This window comes from Triturus cristatus, chromosome 5_1 (genome assembly GCF_964204655.1).
Source record: "Triturus cristatus chromosome 5_1, aTriCri1.1, whole genome shotgun sequence".
Taxonomy (NCBI): Eukaryota; Metazoa; Chordata; class Amphibia; order Caudata; family Salamandridae; genus Triturus; species Triturus cristatus.
In genome coordinates, this window is record NC_140587.1 from 519,340,577 (window position 1) to 519,365,134 (window position 24,558).

Below are 24,558 nucleotides of genomic sequence, written 5' to 3' on the forward strand. Positions count from 1 at the left end.
CGGAAACGCGCTGCGTAGGCGAGACCTAAAAATGAGCACCTCTTCGAAAAATGGAAAAACAGTGGCAAAAAATGTTTTTTTTTTGTCCATACAACTCTGCATGTTCTCAAAAGTTGGGTAGGGTGATTTTAGCACAGCAAATCTTTTATTGATGCTATGTTTAAGGGAAAAATTTATCTTTTTTGCAGAGCTTCTTTTTGCCATAAAACCCAAAATGTAGCTATATTTTGGCTATTTTGTAAGTCCCTTCAACTGGAATCCACAAACTCAGGGTACCGCTAGAATCCCCATGCAGTTGGAAAGAAATGGTGCAAATCTGGTGTGGATACCTTATGCGGAAAAAATGTTATGGCGAGCTAAGCATGAACTACCTCAAATAGCCAAAAAAAGGCTCAGCGCTGGGATCGAAAAGCCTTAGCAGTTAAGGTGTAAATGAATAACGTGCATTTTTGACAATGCTTACAGTGATTTCCAATGTGTATTAAATATAATAGTGATGCCAGTCCAATAATACTAATGTATTGACAGTTTATCAGAATATATTTTCCAGTACCAGTCTTATCTCTCAATAAACTAAAGAGTTCTCTTTCAGCTTTTAAATATTGTGTTTGGTCTGCTGCACAAAAAATTAAGACAAAGCAAAATCTCACTTAGATATGGATTTCAAAAGTAATACATAACACTAGTTAAATATGTCAAACCTGCCATATACTAAGCTGGAAATAGCTAAGTAAAATACTTAAAACAGCAACTTATTTTATTTACATTGACTGAATGCACAATATTGTGGCTTCTATTATTTTCTCAGGTCTTCAAAATTGGTGGCAATCTGAAAATAATACAGAATAACTGTTCAACATTATTTCAGTACATGAAAAACTATGATGAGCCGCATTAAAAAAAATAGTAGGAAATCTTTACCATATCTTTTACGGCATTTCTAATAACCAATATATGCCAAAATAATAAACAATCATTTCAGAAAACCAAACTAAGTAAATTGGTGTGTGAAAAGACATATGACAGTTCAAAATATATTGTTCAAATTTCATATCGGCATGTAACATACATTAGAAATATAAAACCATAAGTTTATATTTTAGATAAGCATAGTGTTACAAAATAATAAATACGTGACATGTTGATTTATCACATATAGAAGTATTAGGTCCATGTAAATGGAAAAAAACGCACATTTAATTGTGATAGTTTACACGAAGAACATACTACAAACTCAAATCTAACTCCAGAAATGTCAACATATAAACTGACAAATCAAAATAGAAATTTAATTTTGGGGAAAATCTATACTAGACATAAAAAATACAAATGTAAATTATTCAAACAACAGTTAACATCCACAATTTAAAAACGTCAGTGCTTTCAAGGCATTTCTGTAGGTTAATTTCCAAAATAGGGTCTCAGAGCCCCCAACAGGCAGGACTATTAGGCTAGTAAAGGAGGCATGAACAGAGGTTCATACCTACACCTTCGTAATTTGCCATCCACAAGGATGGATCCAACAATCTTGTACTCCATTTTTGTACATTCCTTCACTCAACCCACAAGATGAACAGTATTCAGCATTTCCAACGTGCCACCCATTTTGTGCATTGTAAACTAAAAGACAAGCTCCCTAGTTTTGGCATTATTTGTACAATTAACTGGAAATGAGCATTAATCAAGTGTTGCACAAGACAGAGTAGTGCGAGACTGCCAACGACAGATTTTCAACATTACTATCTGCCAAGGATAGGAGTCAAGAACTCCCATCTGCTAGCTCACTGTTGCCAACCACTACAGTGCCTAAAAAGAAAACAGGGTTTAAACTATCAAAGAAAAAAGGTATGTTAAAAGATGATACACAAGTTCCCTGATAGCAAGCTGGGTACCCCAATTGAATGTGGTCTTAAAATGTACTAGTAAACTTTTGAAATGCATATAAAACAGAGGTTTAAGATCAGCATAAAACACACGGCACTGTTTGACACTTGTACAAGAAGGTCTGAAAATTCTGCTGGATTGGTGAAGAATGTATGAAAAGTTGAAAAGCAAAAGAGGAAGTGTGAGGACACAAAGGGAAACGTGTTGTGCGAGTGCGTATATCAAAGCAAATGCAATAGATCAACTAGAACAAAAAACAGTGTGAGGAAATGTTTTGGATGACTGAGTGAACTACAAGCAGAGACACTACCTGGGAGAAGTTAAGTCATGTGTGATGCAATAAAAAAAAGATGGCAACGACTTGGGAAACTTGACAACATCATAGTCGAAATGAAGATAGAAACAAAAACGTTGAGTGTTTTTGTATTAAATATTATGGTAGTTTGCACTGTGTATTAATGAACATAGAGTGTAAAAGACATGTAATGCAGAATGCAAAGTAAAAAAAGTTTTACGTTTCAACAGACTGCATGAAAAGTAGAACATGATTAATGTCAAATCCAACCACGCACCAACCAAGAAACAGCAAAAAGTTATCATGGACCAAAAACATCCTCCGATTTTTAAAGCCTATTTGCAGAGGTGTTTATTGTCATTTTTTGGAATAGATATCATTTAACATAGAAGTAGTAAGAAATTCTAAGCATTACTCTGCTGATCAGCTAAAAACGCAACAGAGAAGCAGCCAATAAATTTAGCCAACAGACCATGACCGCCGACTTGTGTGTTCAGCAACTCGTCCTGCTTGCAGCAGCTCGCCACCTCTGGTACTCCTGTGCCTACTAGAACAAAGCAACTGAAGTGTTGTGGTAGAAAAAACAATGTATTCACTAAAAGATTTTTTTTTCAAGAAATGTGATTACGTGATAGTCGTGTAAAAATGAACACGCAATTTGCGAAGAAATATACGTATGAGACACCAATAAGTACAATCATGTCCGCTAGCTAACCCTTCAAGAGAAAGAAAAAGATCCACAGTAGAGAATTTTTGCCTCTAAATATTTTTCCTGTACATTTATCTGTACCCGTTGGCACAATAACCTACACCTGCCAGCACACTAGCAAGAAACAGATGATTTTACATGTAAGGAATGAATTCTCTTCAAAGACTGTCCAGAATTCTTGCTTTACAATTTAATGCTGGTAGTTCAATTTAACCATAGACCCACTTCGAAGTAAATGTGTAGGTGACAGAACTATAGCAACCGTACCAGGTTATCACCCGAAGAAGGGCCAAGTGTTATCATTCCATTAATTACTATATTTCCCTGAAAATATAGAATACTAATTTGCTAAACACCTATTGCAAGGCAACCAACTTCAATACACCCAAAACGTTTCCTTTACAAAACTGGGTGTCGTCATTAAATGTGATATGAGCTAAACAGACTTCGTTATATTATTTGGAAATTCATTGTATATACCAAACTTGTGATGTAATGTGAATATATAGATGTATATGTCACGTTGACATAAGTAATTCTACAGTATGTGCAGTTCAATTCCAAATGCTTGCAATATAAATTACAATATACACGAGACCTCTTGCTTCCCAGGCAAAAAAACGGAAAAGAGCACATGCTCGCTGTTCATGGAAAAGTGTTCACAGAACCATTCTTCGTACTCCACATTCACAGCAGAACTTTGCAAACTCTACTGGGTATTTAGTTCCACATTCATGGCAGAATTTCGATGACTGTATAGGTCCATTTTTGCAGTTTTTCCTACTTCCGCCATTAATTGAGGGTGAGCAGTCACCAAACTCGAAACCTGTGTTTCCATCCAACCTGAAAATTCAAAGAAAAGTTTTAAAGTTTATGTCTATGATGAAAAAATGTAGGACACATAATTAAAAAGGACCCTATTTTTGATAACTGCGAGTTTCTTTCTGGTAACAACACACACATTAATGAGAATTAATGGGGAAACAACCTTGAAATGAATGATTTAATTTTCAGTGGCTAGCCTGCCAGTATTTGGTGGAGACTTACCTAATCATAATAAAAATGTGCAGAAGTCCCACTCCCATTTTTCAGCTAAAGTATCAGCCTGTAGTCTCCATAAGTGCTGCAGCAACACAATTAGCCCAGAGTTCTCACATCCAAAATCCAGACAAAGTGTATCCCTGTGTCACCAGTGTGCAGCTCACTCCCACCTCCCAACTCCAAACCTGGAGATCAAGGTTCACCTCTCTGAAAATGTTCTCCCTCAAACTATTACTTGGTTCAATGCTCCTACAAGGCCCAATGATTTGCTGGACCTCTTTTAATTGGTAAAGTACTATGGAAATCTAATCAAACACAAATGATTCTTTTGGTAACAACCATTGTTTTATCCCTCCCGTCCTTTTAAGCGGCAATTGGATGGTAAAGGTTAGAACGGTGGGAAGGGTGGTAATTTACAACTGAAATGTATACGTCTTTTGGAATACAATTACACCGAAATTGAATCCATGTTACCGTTAAACTTCAAATTTTGTTTTCATATCACTTTCCTATCAAAATATTTGAAGGTTATATTGCATGTTATCCGTCAAGAAAATGTCTTGTAGTAACAGACAGGTAGGAAAAAAACAACAACAAAGCAGATATTATTTTGTATAGTAGCAGTAGGTGAGCGAAATATATCCTTCGCTCTTACTTATCTGTACACAAACAGTTGCCTTACCACAGGGTCAGTTATGACCTATGTTCCCTGTGGCCGCATGTGCAACCTACTGGGAGCATAGTTAATAAAACTCTTTCATGGGCAAATACTTTTTCACGGAGCCTCCTTTTTGCTCATTATTACACAAGAGCACCTTCAAATATGAGAGTTGAATTCACAAAAACATTTATTTTGTTTATTTTAATAGCCTATAATGTTGCACCGTCTATAATAAGAATATCTAGGCTACTTGCATGTGACTCCTGATTTTCCACTTAGTTCCCTAACAGCATCAACAGGGTGGGTGGGGGAGGCAGGTGGATAGGGGTCAGGAATTCTCGCTCGGCTCTCCCTAATAATTTGTTGGTAAGCCCACCTCTGCCTTGCATCATAGTACGAAAGTGTGCATTCTGACATGCATTGGTTTTGTACTGAAAGGGAACCTTTATAGTCTAACCTTTAAGAATTTTCCCTCCTTGGGCGTGTGCTGTACAGTGCAACGCACATGCAACATTTGAAAAATATGGAGACGTAACAATTTCTTTGCTATTAAACCCGCCACGAGGTGACATACATTTTTGGCACACATCCCGGTCTACAAATATAGGTAGTTAAGGATTTTACTCAAAACTCACGGTTGGGTGCATGGGAAGGCTCATGTACCACCCACGGTATGCCCCCTTGATGAATAGTAGCATAATGTAGGGCACAAATCTACTTTGCGTTACTTTGAGCAACTTTCCAATGCAAATCATGATTTGTGTTGGAAAGTAAATCCCACCACAACACTGTGTGATGGATTTGTGCCACTAATGTACAACTAAACTAGCTGTTAGTACATTTGAACCAGAAACTTTAGACTGATACTAATCAATAATATTAAGACGATTTGTGGTCTACTCAATGACAAATGCCCAGCAAATGTTGTTGTACTGTGGATGGGAGAGTAAAGAAAAGATAACAGGAATTGGAAGTAAAGAAAAGGTACAGAATAGGAAAGTAGAAAAGTAGAAATGATAGACATAACAAAGATGGAGAGGAAGGGAGATTTGAGTGCAGAGAGATAAGAAAAAAGTGAATAAGCAAGAAAGAGAAGGAACGAAAAGAAATGAATGAGGACAAGGAGATCAGAGGGAGTTTGGAAAAGAGAGAAGGGTAGGATGTAGATTGAAAAGAGGAGGCAGGATTAGGAAGGACAGCGGAAAGGAAGGAGGACAGCAAGATGGCAGACATTGAGGAATTTTGGGAAGAGCAAGGAGAAAAGACAAACAAAAAGAGAAAAGAGATAAGGGCAAGTGATGAGATAGAAATAGAACAGAAGGGATTGGGATTAGAAAAGGTGAGAGGAGGAAATAAGAGGCATGGAGATCGCAAACAAAGAGGATTGATAGAATAATTAGGGCACAAGATACAGTTGCACCGGTGCCAGGGGTGCAGGGAGACTACCTTTCCCCGGGAATGGGGGTCTTTCAATGGAAATTCAGAGGCAACATAATTTGTTTCTAGTTTGCATTACAGTCTGTGGCACCCTTGCTTTGACATTGATCTTGATAGCTTGCACACTGCACGTGCTTGGATGTTGCGATGTTGTTTATCTTCAGTGCAGCCAGCCTTGGCTGCAGCGCACTGAATGTGTCCTCGAGATGTGGTATTGAAGGTGCATTCAATATCACATCTCGAGGACACAAATTAGAGGGAACGTTGGTCATGACAGTTTGGAAATAGAAATAGTCATAATTTTAAATACAGTACACAGGGCTCAAACTATCTAGAAGACAATAGTCACAGCAGGAAGCTAAACAACACAGTCCGCAAACAGGGAAACGGCACAAACAAGTGTTAAGGTGCTCAACAGCCACACTCCATTTCAGTGCACTGCTTTTCGTCTATCTACCAGGATAATATGCAAATGCAGATCCCAAAAAGCGGTTTGTGGACAGGAAGTTGAATGAGCGAGCTATGTTAACAGTCTGAAACAGTTTAAGAACTTAAGCAAACATTCTTATGTCCTTAGTTCCTCTTCTTTCAATGCGTGGGAAAAGCATCAGACACATTAAAAACCATGCAGCTCTTTAAGCCTAAATTGTCCTACCACACATTTTGACATTTGCAAAATAAAAGGTTCATTTTTGCAGGAGTACAGGTGCTTATCACAGAGCACAGCATCAGAAAATATTTAACTAAAGCCACTGTAGCAAGGGAGGTATAGAGGATGAGATTGAAAACATGCACATATTCTGTGACCTCCGAATGCGGTACAACTAAACTGTGTCAAAGTAGCAGCCTGCAGGCCTACGGCTAGAGGGAATACAATACATTGCATGCCAGCTCTGTGCCAACACTAATAATCTGCTAAATCAAGGGAACGGCAGATGAAGAAACCTGGAGAGGTAACTGTGGAAAAAGCTCATCAATCAGCAACCACTGCTTTCTAGATTCTCCCATTATTGGTGGTGATGTACAACTGTGTGATGTTCATAGCTCAAGGATGATCTCTACATCAGTATGATCACTAAAATTTCAACCACGCCCAAGCATATGTCGTTTTTAGGTCGAGCCTCGACAGCGCTTGTGCTGTCTGGAAGACCTGTTGTATCCTCTTCTATGGGCTTTGGCATACCCACCAATTGCCATTGGTTGCTATCTGTGGCATTCAGAAATGCTGGATTGTTATTGGCACGTTTCTATAAAAGTCCCTCCTTTTTTGTGTTTAGCTCTCTTTCTGGCGAAATCACTCGGTGAACATTTTGGTTGGCCATCACACATTACAGTGTGCGATGGTCGCTCCTCCTGTCTGGGCATTGCAGCCCCAGACACAGCTTGGTTCCCTCCCACGTCACTGTTACCAGCTGCACAGGTCTTTCACGCTTTGTAAGTGCTCCTCGTTTTTTGTTGGAAAAGGTGGCCTTGTTGTGAAAAGCATTAATGTTTTGTTTACTCTGCCTCCTTTGAAGCGTGCAGACTCTTTCCTCATGGACGCCAAGCTCGTTGGCTTAGGGCGTCCGATAACTGTCTCTGCTCTATCTCAAACTATTTGTTGCAGCCTTGTTTAATACAGCCGATGCAGACACTCGAACCGAGGTTCCCTAGGACCAAAGTCGGCAACTGTGTTTGGTAGCCATATCACAAACGTGTTTATTCTTTTGCTTGCATCTTATTTATTTGCAGCTCCTACTTGTCTTGATTATAAAGTTGGGAATCGGGCCGTACACACCACCCCGGCCCTTGCCCCTGTGGACCGTATAGCGCCTGCCTCACCCAGTGCACTATCGTATATATATATATATATATATATATATCTATAGGCACTGATGAAAGCGTATGCGACTGAAACGCGTCTGCCACGGTGTTTCGAGAATCATGCAGACCACGCGCTGAAATGAATTTCTGAAATAAATCCAGTTGTTGAAAATCCTGCATTTGTGTCGGACTCATTCAGAAGAGAGTGAGTTTCGGTTTTATGTTTCGACCAGTAAGCGGGCACTGGTCTCCGACACCCCCTCTCGATCTGGAGTGACGCGTGAAGCCAGCAATTTTTGGACTTGCGTATTAAACTACACCGCGTCACACCCTCAAGCGGATATATTACCATTTGGTTTCACCTTCTGCACGGGGAGAGAGGCTGTAGATTGGACTACAGGGGAATCAACTGGTTTCAAGATAAATACCTGTTCTCCTGGGATTCGAGGCTGGTGGTGAGTGGAGTTATGATGCCAACAGCACTTGGGACACCACTTGGTGTATGGTGAAGCCCCTCACTGAATGGGTCACCACATCGCACTACAGTTACCAGCATGCTTTGAGCCCAAGGTCAGCGCGAGGAACACTGCAACGCAGCAGAGGAGGAGCCGATAAACATCTTGCCAAGGGAGTGGCTACAATACCACCACGTTATTTAAACAGCTCCAGGTGTAAGAACTGATTTTGAAACGAGGCACTGATGAAAGCTTATGCGGCTCAAACGCGTCTGCCACGGGGTTTCGAGAATCATGCAGACCACGCGCTGAAATGAATTTCTGAAATAAATCCAGTTGTTGAAAATCCTGCGTTTGTGTCAGACTCATTCAGAAGAGAGTGAGTTTTGGATATATATATATATATATATATATATATATATATATATCAATCAATAATCTTTATTCTCGATCATCTTGATCATCAAAGATACAAATGTATAACAATTGTTTAAAAATAAAATTTTCCAATACACTAGACAAATTCATTTACAATTGAATTTTGAACAGAAAAAGCCCATGAGTGAAGCATAAAGAAGACAAAAATTAATAAACCAGTATCTTAAGGATCATACAATAGCCCCCACTTTCAAAATGCGGGACCGAACATGCCACATGGTCGTTAGATATTTTGCCACAGCGAAAACAGTCGGGGGTGACAGGTCAGTTTTAAGGATTCTGAATGCAGGGCGGTAATTCCTAAAGCCCATATTCTTAAGAATGGGCAAGAGCCAATACCTCCTTGCTCTTCGATAGGCTTTGCAAAAAAGGACCACGTGCAAATCACTCTCCCGGGAATGTATACAGGCAGGGCACTGGTCTGTTGTAGAAGTACAGGACCAGGAACTAGTGAAAGCCCTCAAAGGTAGGGAGCCATACCTCCACTGTAAGTAAAGTTTTCTTGTCAACACAGGACCCATCCCATCTAATACAATTTCCAAATGATAAGAATCTTTCAGTTGAATAAATGTATGGGTCAAAGATCCTGCACGTGTATTTGCTATATCAGTGGTCAACTTTGATTGAAAGTAAAGTTGTGTGAGTGCCTTTCGAGAGATCCTCCTACTGGAATTAGCAGGGTCAGTCCATAGTTCCGGGAGGCCTAGACCTTCACAAGTGCTCCTTATATATTTTAGCCAGGGAATGTTATTGGCGTTTGGTAAGGCCAGGAACTCCTGGAGCTCGCATCTGTAGTCACTGAGGTCCTGGCTACTCCATATTCGTCGCCAGAAAGCTAGGGGCTTCAAACTTAAGACCTCAGCGATTGGCCTTAGTCCTAGATCTAATCTCAGGGGAAACAGTGGGGTGCTAGAGGGGAGGGCCACTAGTTGCCTGAGAAATGTATTCTCTGTTGATGTTAAATTTTTTACAGGAACATGGCCCCAAAGCTCTGCCCCATAGACAACTGATCCTCGGGCCTGAGATTTATAAATCTGTATTATTGGGCCGAGTGGGCGATATATGGATTTGCCCATCATCCTTGAGATGCCCCCCACTTTCTGCGTTAGTTTCAGGTTTGCCTTATTCGTGTGTGTGCTCCATGTCATCTTCTCGTTCAGGGTTACCCCAAGGTATTCAAATGTGGAAACCCTCTCCAGTCGCACCGTACCCAGGAGAGGGTTTGGGCGTGATGAGGGGGTAGGGTTTAGAATCATAAACTTTGTCTTATAGGCGTTGATTTCTAAGCCCCTCTCAGTACAAAATTCCAAAAACCCATCCACTGTCCGTTGGATACCCATGGGGGATTTGGACAGCAGCAGGGTGTCATCCGCGAACATTATGGCGGGGACCCTGCTGCCATTCAATTTGGGGGCATCAATGTCTTTGAGCTTAGACAGATGAGCGACTACCCCCCTGTCAACGGGGAATCTTTCAGTTAAACCCCCCGCCCTGCCACATCTGACCCTCGCAAAGTTATCCTGGTGCAGTTTGATCAAAATAGCCAGGATTTCTGGTGGGACACCCAGGTCACACAGAACACTCCAGAGTTTGGATCTGGGCACCAAGTCGAAGGCGGCCCGCAGGTCCACGAATACTGTGTACAAGCTGCCGCCCTCGACAAGTGCTGTTCTCCAATAAATAAGATTGAGGCGGAAAATTTGATCCATGGTGGATACACCTTTCCTAAAACCTGCCTGATAGGGACTCATGGCAGCAGCTTCGTCTATCCAGTTCTGTAAACGGTCTAAAATGAGCCTCCCGAAGAGTTTCTGCGACACATCTATTAGGCTGATGGGCCTGTAGTTGGATGGGAGCAGGGGCGAGCCTTTTTTAAAGATCGGGACCACCTCTGCGCCAAGCCAAGTACAGGGGACCTCCATGCCCCCTAGAATCGCATTGAATAACAGTAGGAGATAAGGGGCCCATATGTCCGGTTCCTGTTTATAGAGATCGCCAGGAAGGCCGTCAAGACCGGGCGCCTTTCCAGTTGACAAGCCTATTATGGCCGCCCGGACTTCTCTAAGTGAGAAGGGGTCCCCTTCCACAGAGTGCGGCGACGGAATGATTTCATATATATATTACCTACTGGCGGTCGCCAGTAGGTAGTTATAGTTAGGACCACGTTTCCATAGGAAATCCGCAACATTCTATTTTGAATAACTTTGGCGCCGGTCGTCGAATCCTCGCGAATTTTTCAAAATAGGTGGGGCGCTACGCTCCGCTCCTACCCTGAAAGTCTCGCGGGGATTCGTCAAGCGGGGGCTGAGATAAAAGGGGGGTCCCAAAACACGTTTTCCCCATGCATTTTTCCATAGGACCTTTAGACAGAGCTACAGCCCGAACGGCTGAACAGAATTTAATGAAATTTGGCAGAGAGGTAGTCCCCAGGTCAAGGAAGTGCCTTTTGTAGGTTTGGTGTAAATCTGTTCAGTAGATTCTGAGAAAATAGCATTTAAATCAATATATATATATCTGTGGCAGCTTACGGTGCTCTTACAGTGCGCTTACCGTGCGCGTACGGTGGCGTGCGCGAGCTCACATCTGATTGGCTGTTAGATCTTAGTAAACATTCGAATCGGAAGAAAGGAGGAAGTGTCGGCCGCCATTTTGTCACTCGCACTGTCAGGGGGGGTGAATAAAAAAAGGTGGATAATGTGAAAAGGGGGCAGGCTCGACAGTTCCTGACCCCCTAGCCTTGGTCAGGGGGTCCCAGAAGGACCCTCAAGGGCAAAAATGAAATTTATTTATTTTTTCAAAAAATCGCCGAATGCGTGTAGCGTACGCCCACGGTGTAAACTGCGAAATTCCGCGAAATTCGCGGAATTACGCGTACCGTGCGCGCACGGCAAAAAAAAATTTGCAAAAAGGAAAGCTTAAAAAAAAAATAAAAAAAATTGTGAGGTAAGGTTGGCTCTTATAAGAGCCGTTGGGTTAATACAGGGATAGAGGAAAGAAAGAATGGGAATATTATAAGCGTCTACAAACATGCTGGTCTATCTTATTGTTAATAAGGAGAAGACTGATCTCCCCATAAACAATATGACCACCACATCTTGTACACCTCATTTCAACCCTCCCAAATCGAGGGTTAATGTCCACAGGAAAAGAAGAAGGTGATACTCCCACCTCAGAGGAAGGGCTCAGCTGAGCTGCCGATGATGTACTCGGCTGAGCATCTGAGGTTGGGCTCTGGTGACTTACTGAAGAGTTTTCTCCAGTATGTCGAGCAAAGGTCCTGGGATGTCTATCCTGCAGGTGTCTTTTCATAGAATGATTTCCAAAGGAATATTTCTTCCTTGGATTTCCTCTAGATAAAACACGGCCACAAAGTGTGCAAGTGACCAATTGAGCATTCACCTTTTTCTCCCCCTCTGGAAAAGTAAAATACTCCCATACAAAAGAAGTCTTTTGTTTCCTCCTTCTCTGGATCATGGTGGTGCTGCTGGCCTCACTCTCAGAAGAGCTCTGCTGTTCTGCCATTGTATCCCAATGTCAATCCAGCTCCTTCTCCTAAGGGATCTCAATCAGTAATGAGGGGAATGGGTGTGGTGTTTGAAGTTTCTGGAACTGAAAGTAGTTTAAACCAATGAAAAGTGTTCCTTGTGGGTCACATGACCTACCGTGCTGCGCAAACGTAACGCTTACGGAGCGCTTACGGGGCGCGTACGTATGACGGCACTCGCGCATGCGCATTACACGCACCCGCGTAAGCGCGACGTTGGTTCCGCGCAACGCGCATGCGTGTACGCGTACGTCGCGTACGTATTACAAAAACGCACCGTACGTCATAAGGACGGTGCGCTTACGTGATACGTACGTGACGTACGCATAACGTCAGCTTACCGTACGCGCACGGAAAAAAATGCAAAAAAAATAAAAATAAAAATAAGCAAAACCGTGCAAAATTAAATAAAAAATCCATAGGTTTAACACACATTATAGTTAGGAATTAGTATTTAAAAAACATTTGAAATTCACAAAAAAAAACCATAGGTTTCACACACGTTATAGTTCGGAATTAGCATTTAAAAAAACCTTGCAAATTCACTGAAAAAACCATAGGTTTCACACATGTTATAGTTAGCTGGACAATTCACTTGTAAAAAACCAATGAAATTCCCCCGTTATAGTTAGTTCAGCTAACTATAACTCGCACGCCCGCAATCCACTGCTGATGACGTCACATATTACATCACTCATGACATGGTCAGTGACATCACTGATGACATCACTGATGACATCATCCATTGAGTATGTGTTTCTGAACAATTTTAATATGTTTAATATATATAGGGAAAGGCCTGTTGAAGAATGAGTGGGTGTACAAGTGTGTAAATGTATGATTTTCTTTGGTGCGTAACTGACTCTATAAGTGAGTCATTAAATGTATCTTACTGCAGACTAGTGACTAAACTGTGTAAATGTTTGTATGTTAGTGTATAAGTGGCGGCATGGTTTTGTGAATACCTATATAAGTGTCTATATGAGTTATTGATTGCTTGTATGAATGTTCTTTTTTAGCGCCTCGTGGCCCGCCCAACTTCGCTTCTTTAGTCTTTACCTAACAATTTGGATATTGTTCTGTCTCATAGTCAAATTAAATTTAAGGGTATTTTTCTTTTGTGTATTATTTTATTTCAATTTAATTTATTTTACTTAGTTTACCTTCCGGTGGAGCGGAACGAGTTCGTCACTCCCTGCCTACCATCTCGACGATATCGATATATATATACAAAATAACTCCTCGGCTCTCTCCCGATAGGTATTGATCCTCCGCCTTTTTGCCTATTTAATGCTTCTCGTGTATCCTCACTTACTCATTGGTGAAGCTCACTTAAAAAGGTTTTATATTCTGGGTTCTTTATGGAATTTCTTCTGTCTCATCTCTATATAGATCTGAACTTTATCACATTGGGTTCTTTATTGCTTGGGATGGCCTCACCTTGGCACTGAATCCTGTTCCCAGGAAATATGATCGGACCCTTTGCGATGTTCTATTTTTTGGAATATGACCTTCTAATCTTTGGGCGCACCCCATTCCACATTTTATTGGGCTGGTTGGCCGCTTCCTTTTATTAACTAAAAAGAAATATCTCTATATATTCTGATGTTTCCGGTTCCGACACTTGCTTTCTAATTATTAATTTAATGTCAACCAATTCATGTTTTAGCAAATTGCTGTATTGTTGACTATATATCTTTTTGTGACCTTAGGTTTGTCTGTTGGTCCCTGTGCTGTTTGATCATCTTCGCCCTGATGAAGGTGTGGCCCCGACTGGGGCTAGACACCGAAACGTGCGTTGGCGCCTAAGTTGTTAGGTTGTTGGATCTCTCCACCTGACACTTCGTGGATGGTTTATGTAATCTTCCATCCTACCATCATGTGGCTTATGATTCTCACTGATGCTGTTCTAGATTGTTTCAATTGTGAATGTGTGAATGTGAATGGTTGCTAGCATGGTTGAACTATATTTTGCGTGACTGATTATGTGGGACCTCGTATCTTGATAATATGTACTGATGATACTAATGTTATATGTTTCTCCTATTTGTTTGTACTATCTGCTGATATTGATTTTGTATTTGTATGATTGAATATGAGAAAATATTTTTTTACTATACTCTACATCTAATCTATTCAAAACATATAAAAAATAAAGTGATTGATTAACTGCGACTGTCTGTTCCGGACTGTCTTTTATTATTCTGGGATCCTATTGATGACCCTCTAAAACTTATTTGGGCAGGCTCTCTTCCTGTTTGGTTCTTGACTTTCCCCCCGCTAACCTGCCCTTTATCAATAATCGGGGGTCCCCCTTCTTAGTGGAACTATTTCCTACCAGGCCTAACTCAGGCACATGACAGAGGTACCAAAAGGCTTTATCAGAATGAGGGCATAGAGCACGGACCACTAGGTGATCCCCTCATACTCAGGCCACCATTTAGCATGCGGGTCCTCAACTATGCTGATTGGTAGTCTAATCTCGGGGTGGCATGCAAAATACAGTTAAAAATTAAATCAAACAAGATTACTGAGGGAGTGCAAATATCTAAAGAAAAATGATGTGCAGCTGGTATGCCTAAAAAGAGATTGTGCAATCTTGATTCAAGGTCACAGCTGTGAATTTTCCATCTATGCCGATTGAAGGTGCTATGAAAGTCCACAAGCATTGGAGACCAAAGAGACACAGGATAAAGGTTTAAGAACTGTTAACAGAAGGTATGCGGGTGGCACAGGATAAGGGTTTAAGAACCGTTAACAGAAGGTATGCGGGTGGCATGTAGTTGACTTAAGCTCTAAACTTCCAAAACAGATATCTTCCTTGTGGTGCGCGTGGTGACAACGAGCTTTGTCTGCTTCTTACTGGCTACCAGAGATGGGCAAGTAATATGTGCTGGCAGATTCAAATTAGGTAAACTGACATAACCTTGCACTCCGACTCATTTGCATTCGCAATGTGGATATCCCGGTCACCTCGCAGTGTGGCTGTAAACCCCTTTAAACGATTTTAAATCAGTGGTTTGCCACCACTACTTATGTATCTTATCCAAAAAGAACAGATGATGGACGGAATGCGGAATTATTCCAACATTTACCCCCAGTCACAGATCTGGGTTAAATCCATCGTTTTTTTGCTTGCCACGCCATTCCAGTTTAGAACCAGCTATATGCAAATCAGTCTTGACCCTGTTCCCCATGGTAACAGGCAGCCACAGCTGCCAGGCCAGGTCTTCACTGGACCAGAAATAAGCATCCTGGGACCGGTTTCGGGGCAACACCCCTCATCAGCCAGGCTTCATCAAGAATTCAAACTGGGCAGTCCACATAAATGAATAACATTTCAAGTAGAGGACCCAGATATTTCCCATGAGCACAGCTATTTCATTTTCAGGAGCAATTTACTCTGATATGATAAGCTAGTTTACCTGATGTATTCTAGGTATTGGCTATCAGTTTCTTTAATTTAAAACTCAGATGTCCCTCCTTTTAATAAACATCTCTAGTTACTTTACATCAGTACGAGATGAATATTAACCAGGAACATATTGCCCAAAAAAGGGACAAGATGTGTCCATTTATAAAGTAGAATTCGGTTCTGACCGAAAAATAAACATTTAAGCTAACAAAAATCCCATGGATTAATCGGCACCTAAGAGATCTTTAGCTTCCGTTGAATATTAACATGAGGTTAAAATAAAATTATTTACCTTGCATAATTGTCTGCATTATAGGTTTTACTTTTATTTGCAGCAGACACAGAAGTCGGGTTTCTAACCATGCTAGGCGGTGTTCGAGATTTCATGGAGTTTCTGCAAAGAAAAGTAACAAATACATCTTACTCTCTGACACCTAATTAGTAGTCATTTCCATGTTTAACAAATATTACGTCTGAAAAAAACCAACATGTTCACAAGGAAAAATAAGCAAGTACGTAATTGTTCCAAAGTGCTAACTGTTCTTTGATGACCTACGAAACATGAATTTGTACCCATTGTATCAAGCTCTAGCTTAATTTGCAGAGAGAGAGTTTGCTCATGGAGCATGTGTGGTTTGTTCAATACTATTAAGGTATTGTAAAGCTATCCAATAACAGCATAAATGGCGAATTCATGATTAAATGGGAAAATCATAGAGAACCAGGGAAAGAGGTAAACCGTTTACAGCTATTATCTTTCAGTTTGACAATGCTATTCCAGCAGTTAATACGTTTCACATTTTAAGCCACAGAGCGGAGGTCACATGCGCTACGCTCTTCCTGGTCAACCTTCCACAATTCTGATCTACCTGGAATATTACAGTAGTGAGTAACCATATGTCAGGAGCTCACGGACAGTTCTTCCTTTAGTACGTTGCTCCTAAACAGAGTTCAAGACCCCAATGGAAAATAGGAGTCACTGTAAGTGACACTTCTTTCATTGCTGGTGGGGCGAGGGGGGGGGGGGGTTTGGGGGGTTGGGACTGCTAGTCCTTCTGGGTGTTAGAGAGCCGGTCTTGAAGTCCTTCTTGAATTGGGTCAGCGACACAGATTGCCTGGAGGTGAAGGGGCAGGGAGTTCCAGGTCTTGGCAGCAATGTAGGTGAAGGATCTTCCTCCAGCTCTGGTCTTGTGGATCCTGGGGACAGAGGCTAGGGCGAGTTGAGCGGACCAGAGTTGTCTTGTGGGTATGTAGAATGCGAGACGGTGGTTCAGGTAAGCTGGTCCTTCGTTGTGGAGAGCTTTGTAGGCATGTGTGAGGAGCTTAAAGGTGATTCTTTTGTTGACTGGGAGCCAGAGGAGTTGTCAAAGAATTTGCGTGATATGGCTGCAGCAGGGGATGTCGAGGACCTATCTGGCTGCGGCGTTTTGGACGTTCTGTAGTTTCTTGAGCTGTTTCTGGGTAGCACCGGCATAGCATGCGTTGTTGTAGTCGAGTCTGCTGGTGAGGAGTGTGTGCATGACCACCTTTCTGGATTCTGTGGGGATCCATCTGAATGTCTTTTGAAGCAGGCGGAGAGTTTAGAAGCAGGCTGAAGAAAAAGCGCTGATTTGGCAGTTCATTGTGAACAATGAGTCCAGTATGATGCGGAGGTTGCGTGCGTGGTCCGTCGGAGAGAATCCCAGAGCGGCTGGCCACCAAGAGTTGTCCCAGGCTGAAGGGGTGGGTTCCAGGATGAGTACGTCAGTCTTGTTCGAGTTAAACTTGAGGCAGTTAGCTCTCATCCAGTTAGCAACAGCCTTCATTCCGCTGTGGAAGGTGGATCTGGCGGTTTTGGGTTTGTTGGTGAGGGAGAGGATCAGCTGGGTGTCGTCAGCGTAGGAGATAATGTTGAGTCCATGGTTTCTGACAATGGCTGCGAGGGGGGCCATGTAGCCGTTAAAAAGGGTGAGGCTCAGGGAGGAAACCTTCGCAGCTGGTCTCTGTAGGTTCTGAGAGGAACAGGGGTAGCATGACTCACTGAGTTCGACCAGAGAGGAAGGAGTGGATCTAATACAGTGCCTGGTCATGGATGCCGGCGAGGGTGCGGTGGGAGACTGTGTAGAAGACAGGCGAGAGGTCCAGTAGGATGAGGGCTGCGTTCTCGCCCAAGTTGTGGAGGGAGTGGATGTCATCGAGGCAAGGAATGCGATCTCCGTGCTGTGGTTGTTTATTATCCCAACAGCCAGGCCACGGAATGATGAAAAATTGGTGGCAGGTATTACAGGTTACAGTTCTTTACACCAGAACCTGAAGTGGGAAGACCATGTAGTCTCTCACAAGTGAATGTAGGAAATAAATGCGATGTAGTGCTTGGGTGGGTTGCCTCAGTTTGGGCGTTCCTCTGTGGGCATGTAGCTCCAAAGCTGCAGAGTTCTTGAAAGGCTTGATGGCAGATAAAAGTTGCTGTCTTCTCTGCATGTCCTCAAGAGATGCTCCCACTACAGCACCACCGCAGTAGTCCCATAAATGGGAGGAAGCAGACTGTGCGGAGTGCTGAGCGCCTGCCATATTTAAGACAAGAGCTTCAACCTGAAGTGCTCAATGTGCCAATATACAAAGCTGAGCGAAGCCCCATCTTTCTACACACACATGCAAGAGAGGGTACACCAGTGTAAACTTAGCTGCAAAAGAGGAAAAAGTAAGTGCAAGAACCTTTCGGGCGGATCGCCTTAGGCCTTCTTCACCCTTTGTGCCAGTGCTTCTCTGACGGATTCGGCTCCCACACCATCTAAAGTGGTTTTCTGTGGCATTTTACACCGAAGGCTTAGAGCACATTAACAGGATGGTGCCTCTCAACAACCTGAACAGGTGCAAGACTGGGTCTGTGTGGCACAAAGAGCGAGAACATGTATTCAAAACCTTTTTCTGAGCAATTGCTAAGCGTGTGCCTAACATGCACATAGCTCTCAGGAGGCGGTTGGGTTAGCAAACGGGTTTAAAACTGTATAGTTATTGAGCGAGAGGGGAAACCAGAGGCTCTTAAAGTCAGGCAACACAGACCTTCAGACTGCACAGGGTTTTCCCCTTAACCTTCGCTTATTATTAACAACAGAATGGGTTATGCCGCGGTCTAGATAAATGAGATAGGCAATTGGACGAGGATTATGTCTGCCACAAAGAATTTCTATGATTTCTTTTTTATTTCTTGATTTTAAAACTGGATAAAATAGCAAAACCAAATAATCAACGTAAGTCCAGCAGTTTCTCAGTGACCTCATAACGTTATTATGTTTCTTTCTGACAACTCAACATTCATGAAATGCAATGTTTCTTCTGACTACGTGACTGAAAACATGAGCTGCATTACCGTCTGCCAAACTAAATGTGGCTCTTTGCAAACATCTTTACGTCCGTGGTCCTCATTAACATCACTTACCGACAAAGATTATTAAAAATTGTCATTCACCGCACTACCTGGATATAATGCACTACAAGGAAACACATCTGTCAAAACTGATTGAGCTGGGCACACCGGGTGATGCCAAACTCCAGAAGAACAAACCCACAGCCAACAGAGGTTCAGATCAAATGTTTATTATTTCTCACAGAAGCAGTCTTGTCGGAGGCTTAGGACAAGAAGCAGAGGTTTCAGGGCTATTCTTGCTATTTTGTTTCAATACAACTCCACAGCAATGCTTTAACAATGATTTGATTTCAGGGAGTTTAAAAGAAATCTCTGATGATGATGGCTCAACCCAACCTTAAAACAAAATGGTTGCTTACCAGCAGGAGTAGTGTTGCAGCTTGAAGAGTTTTATGGAATTAGATACTGTGCATGATTTCGCCATCCATTTCATTTTGCAGCACGAATACTTGTACGTATTCACATGCGGTGTTTTAGATTACATAGCGGTATCCTTCCCCCCTAGGTTGGTTAGTTGACATGAGGAAGTGTTAGCAAACTGGTGTTGTAGTACTTTCTGTCCCACCTTTGCTTCTTTGTTAATTTGAATGCCCACACAATGTTTTGCAATGGTGTGTGGTGATGCCTATAACACAGTTGTGCAGATTGTGTCAATGGGGATGTTTAGCCGCTTCAGTGCCCATGACGAGATGGTCTCGTCATGGAGCGCGGTTGCGCTGTGCCCATGACGAGACTATCTCGTCATGAACCCCGCCCGCTAATGCAACGCCCGGCACAGGGCGGGGAAAGGGCGTGGCACTGGAGAGGTTAAAGAACGCCAGTGTTGCACCCTTTTTCTTTGCTGAGTGGGCTCTAGGGCATGTTGGCAGTGTCATCCCCGCCCTGGCATAGCAAGTCTGTATTGTCTCTACTATCCATCTTGAGATTGTTTCTTTAGTTACTGGGAAACCCTTGCTTGCCTTGGCAACGGAGACAAACAACTGGATTCCTTTATAAAACTCTTGTTTCTTGCAGATAGTGAATGAAAACCCTCTTTACATCCAATGTGTGTACGGCTCTTTCCACAAGTGTTTTAGGTTCTCTGAAGAAAGTTGGAAACTGTATGCTTTGGATGCCATGAAAGTGGGTCACTACTTTGGGCAGAAACTGCGGGTTGATTCTGAGAACCGACTTGTCCTTGTGTATTTGTAGGTAGGGTTCCTGTACTGTTAGCGCTTGAAGCTTGCTCACTCACTCTAGGTAGTGATGTGATTGCAACCAGAAGAGAGAGTGATTGGAGATCCGTTTTGTGAATAGGTTCACAAGGGTACGCAATTAACAGCATTAGCACAGTGTTGAAGTCCACACAATGGAGTCTGAATGCTGGTCATGGTGGTGTAGTGTTCCAACCGCTCTCATCAACGTTTCGGGTCTTAAGTACCAACGCAGAGCAGGCCTCACAGACTTAGTTCTTGTGATCTTTTAGGAGACAGATTGCAGACCTCATGGGGATCTCTGGGTGAACCTGTGGCGGCAGCTGAGGCAGAATCGAAAATAAATACATTTCCATGACCCTCACTGCCTTCATTCTCTGACCAAGTGGATGGAACCTGCGGGGCTTCTCTTTTCTCCTGTCTTCTTGTCGTCGTCTCTCTCACAGTCTTCAGCTATTCGATCGATTTTTCTTTAAAAGTTTGCCATTTCGAAAAACTTTTGGAGCTTCTCCGTTGTGCCTACAGACTCAATGGCGGAAAAAAAATCTGAAGATGGCGACTACGCACAGGAACTTCCAGGACGCCTTCTGACATCATACAGGGGATGAAAATACTACCAAATGGTGGTCGACAGCCAAAAAAAAAAAAAAAATAGAAAAAGACAATTCTTGACCCAGCGACTACATGGCAGAATAAAAGGATTCATGCTTCAAAATATACTTGGAGAACAAAACCCAAGAGACTGGGGTCTCTTTTCAACCGCCCTTAGATCTTACAAATGAATCAATTACTAGGGGTGGGCGTCTGTGAAACTGGCAGACTTTGGCAAACCCACGTTACATTTGTAACGCGGCGTTCCGGCCAAATTCCACCAATTGCTATGTGGTGGAATTGTTTTTCGCAAGGCTCGAGAAATGGCTTCCCTGAGCAATTTTCTAATGCGGATGGTCACATTCAGAGGGCTCCTTCTCGAGCAAACTTACTGTCATCCGAGTAGATTTGATTGAGCTGATGCAACTCATATGCGACTTGTGCACCAAATGGTTTCGTTTGCGCTGATTTTCAACATTGCTTGTGCTACTGGTGCTAAATTGCAGCACAACATCACGACGTCAGCGAGGTCACATAAGCCCAACCCCGGCGCGCTGACGTCAGTTTGCTTCGGAGAACTTTTCCGTGCCACAACGCGGAGCCATCACAACAAAACTGAGGAGAGCATGGGAACAGTATGCGAAAAAAACAGAGAAACAAAATGGAGAGAAACGAAAGGTGAGACACATCACCAGGTGTCACCAAAGCATCAGAAGGAGACAACAGCAGGCCAGAGCAGGAAAAGAGCAGAGCACCACTCCGTGTAACCACCTTGCAAGCCAAGGCAAGAGCACTCCCGGAGGCACAAGCATGTTAAAGGGGAGAGGGGGGGGGGGGGGGGTAAGAGAGGGAGAGAGACTGCAACCACAAGGGGAAGGGCCACAAGCCCGGAACAGACAAGCAACAGCAGAAAGGAGTAGGCGGTCAAAGGACAGGTAATCCATCCGCAGACTACAGTACCAAGGAGGGCCATAACCTCTGAGTAGGCAGTCAAAGGACAGGTAAAAGAACCCCTAACGAAGAAGACCGGGAGGGGATCAGAAACTCCAACAACAGAGGGAAAGAGCAAAAGTAGGCCCTCACGCTGGAGAGAAACCAGCTGGAGGGATGCCAGACCGGAAGAAAACGAAGAGGACACCCACAGAAGACAAGTCACCCAGAGGGAGGCAACTGCAGAAACCCAAGCAGAGGGTCCTCGCAGAATGGGGAGGAAGGGCGGGTCGTGAAGGAATCTGCGGCTAGAATCTTCTCTACCAAATACATCGTTACCGAAGTAAGTAACTTGTACATCTGATAGAGACTACTAGCCGCAGATTCCTTAACGTAGAATAGATACCCTAGCCATACCCAGAAGGGAGGAGGGCCTGCGAGAGACCCCCCCCCTCTCCCCCTCAGCAGGGGACATGTCACAGGGACAAGAAGGGAAAGGCCAGGATATCCTAAGTCCCACCAAAGGAGAACTGCCCAACACCCAGCAGGGGCAGACAGCGCCCGAAAAGCCTCAAAGAATACAAGGACCACCTCAAGTCCTAGGACGAAGAGGTAGAACCGGAGGCAGGGCCCCCCTGAAGAAACACAGACACAGGGACAGAAGAGAGCTGAACAAACCCCAGCCGTAAGCAGTGGACAAGGCAGGGACGGCTCCACCGCCAAAGTGCAGATGGAAATAGAAAGGCACAAGAGAAAACGTCAAAGGCCACAATGGTGTAGCAGAACAGACAGGCATGCACTGGCATGAGAGCCAGCAGCAGACCACACCACTGAACAGTGCACCCAGGACCAATTAGACGTCAGCCAAAGGCAGAGGCCTGGACACGCTCCACGGGAGGGGCCTGCACACACTGACCCCCGAAGGAAGAGGAACTAGGGAAAAAAAAAGAAATAACAAAAGCGCAAAACCGCGACAACGGAGGCTGTAGACAGCAGGCCTAACTAGCCCGTGACACAGGAGGCGGAAGGCCTGGGGCGCAACGCAAGCCACTCCAAAACCACCAGCAGGAAGATCGCACTTGCGACATACCGTGACGCCACATACAGCAGAAGTCCGAAGGGCGACTAGATCTCCCCAGCACATGATAAAGCTATACAACAGCGACCATTACCCCATATAGGCATGTTATGGCCCAGAACATGGGTACCCTCTTAGGAAAAAGTTTCCGCAGCCGAGGACAAACAGAAGATCCCGCGGAGAAAAAAAACGCAGATGGCTTACCAATCAGCCAAGAATGAAAAGACAGAAGGCCCAAACTCAGGACCTACACGGCTTAGTCAAAACCACAAGGCAAAAAAGGGGGCTGGTCCAACAGCACCAAAGTCCCACCAAAAGGACCTGAAGGCACATGAACCACAGAGAACACACAACTGGGGCTACGAAAAAGAAAAGAAAAGAGGGAAGAAAGAGAGGCGCAGAGGGAAGAGGGAAGGAGGGGGAGAAGGAGAAGAGGGAAGAAAGAAGGAGAAGGAGAAGGAGAAGAGGGAAGAGAGGAGAGGAGAAGAGGGAAGAAAGGAGAGGAGAAGAGGGAAGAAAGGAGAGGAGAAGAGGGAAGAAAGGAGAGGAGAAGAGGGAAGAAAGGAGAGGAGAAGAGGGAAGGAGGAGAGGAGAAGAGGGAAGGAGGAGAGGAGAAGAGGGAAGGAGGAGAGGAGAAGAGGGAAGGAGGAGAGGCGAAGAGGGAAAAAGGGAAGAAGGAGAGGAGAAGAGGGAAGGAGAAGAGGAGAGGGGAAGAAGGAGAGGGGAGAAGAGGGAAGAAGTGAGAAGAGGGAAGAAGAGAGAAAAGGAGATGGAAGAAGGAGAAGGAGAAGAGGGAAGAAGGAAGAGGAGAAGAGAGAAGAGGAGAGGGAAGAAGGAAGAGGAGAAGAGGGGAAGAAGGAAGAGGGGAAGAAGGAAGAGGAGAAGAGGGGAAGAAGGAGAAGAGGGAAGAAGAAGGAGAAGAGGGAAGAAGAGAGAAGAGGGAAGAAGAGAGAAGAGGAGAGGGAAGAAGAAGAAGAGAAGAGGAGAAGGAGAGGAGAAGAGGGAAGAAGGAGAGGGGAAGAAGGAAAGGAGAAGAGGGAAGAAGAGAGAAGAGGGAAGAAGAGAGAAGAGGGAAGAAGAGAGAAGAGGAGAGGGAAGAAGGAGAAGGAGAAGGAGGAGGGGCTTGGGACCATGCAGAGCCATGCAAGACGCTGATCACTGGTGCAAAAAAACTAGGGCCCTGTACAGGGAGTCTCTTACCCTCTAAGTCAGTTCACAGAATGGGGAGGATTGGTGGGCGGTGAGGAATACATAACTACTATATGTCTCTTACAGATCTATCGTTACCATAGGTAAGTAACTTGTTCATCTGAAAGAGACTATTAGTTATAGATTGCTTACCTTAGCATAGATTCCCCAGCAATACCGACCCCGGAGGTGGGTCTGCGAACTAAGCTCACACCAGAAGTTCCTGGAGAACTGAACTGAAGCCTGCTTAAGAAGACATGGGTGGCCCATTGTGCAAAAGTGATGTTCATTGTGTCAGAGGGCTACTCTTCTAAGATGGCTGCTCAAAGGAAAAGTTTTTGAGACACAATTTGGGCAAGGACGTTTGATAAGGTGGCTAATCACTATGCTATAGCTGGTGCTCATGGTGTTCAGGTACAGAACTAAATGTCTTGGCGTCTTGAGTGATGTGCTGTGATCACTACTGGGGCTAAGATCTGTGGTAGGTGGC

At 43.6% G+C, this 24,558-nt stretch overlaps 1 protein-coding gene across 2 annotated transcripts in view; it reads right to left on the reverse strand.

The window, feature by feature from the left end:
• Nucleotides 1–739: 739 nt before the first annotated feature.
• ZC2HC1A (zinc finger C2HC-type containing 1A) overlaps nt 740–24,558 on the reverse strand; it is a 338,183-nt gene continuing 314,364 nt past the window's right edge. For both annotated transcript variants that reach the window (XM_085605382.1, XM_085605383.1), the window contains 2 exons: nt 15,975–16,076; nt 740–3,731 (listed from right to left, as the gene is read on the reverse strand). In XM_085605382.1, the coding sequence (XP_085461508.1) occupies nt 3,548–3,731; nt 15,975–16,076 (286 nt within the window). In that variant the 3' untranslated portion in view covers nt 740–3,547. The remainder of the gene's footprint in view (nt 3,732–15,974; nt 16,077–24,558) is intronic.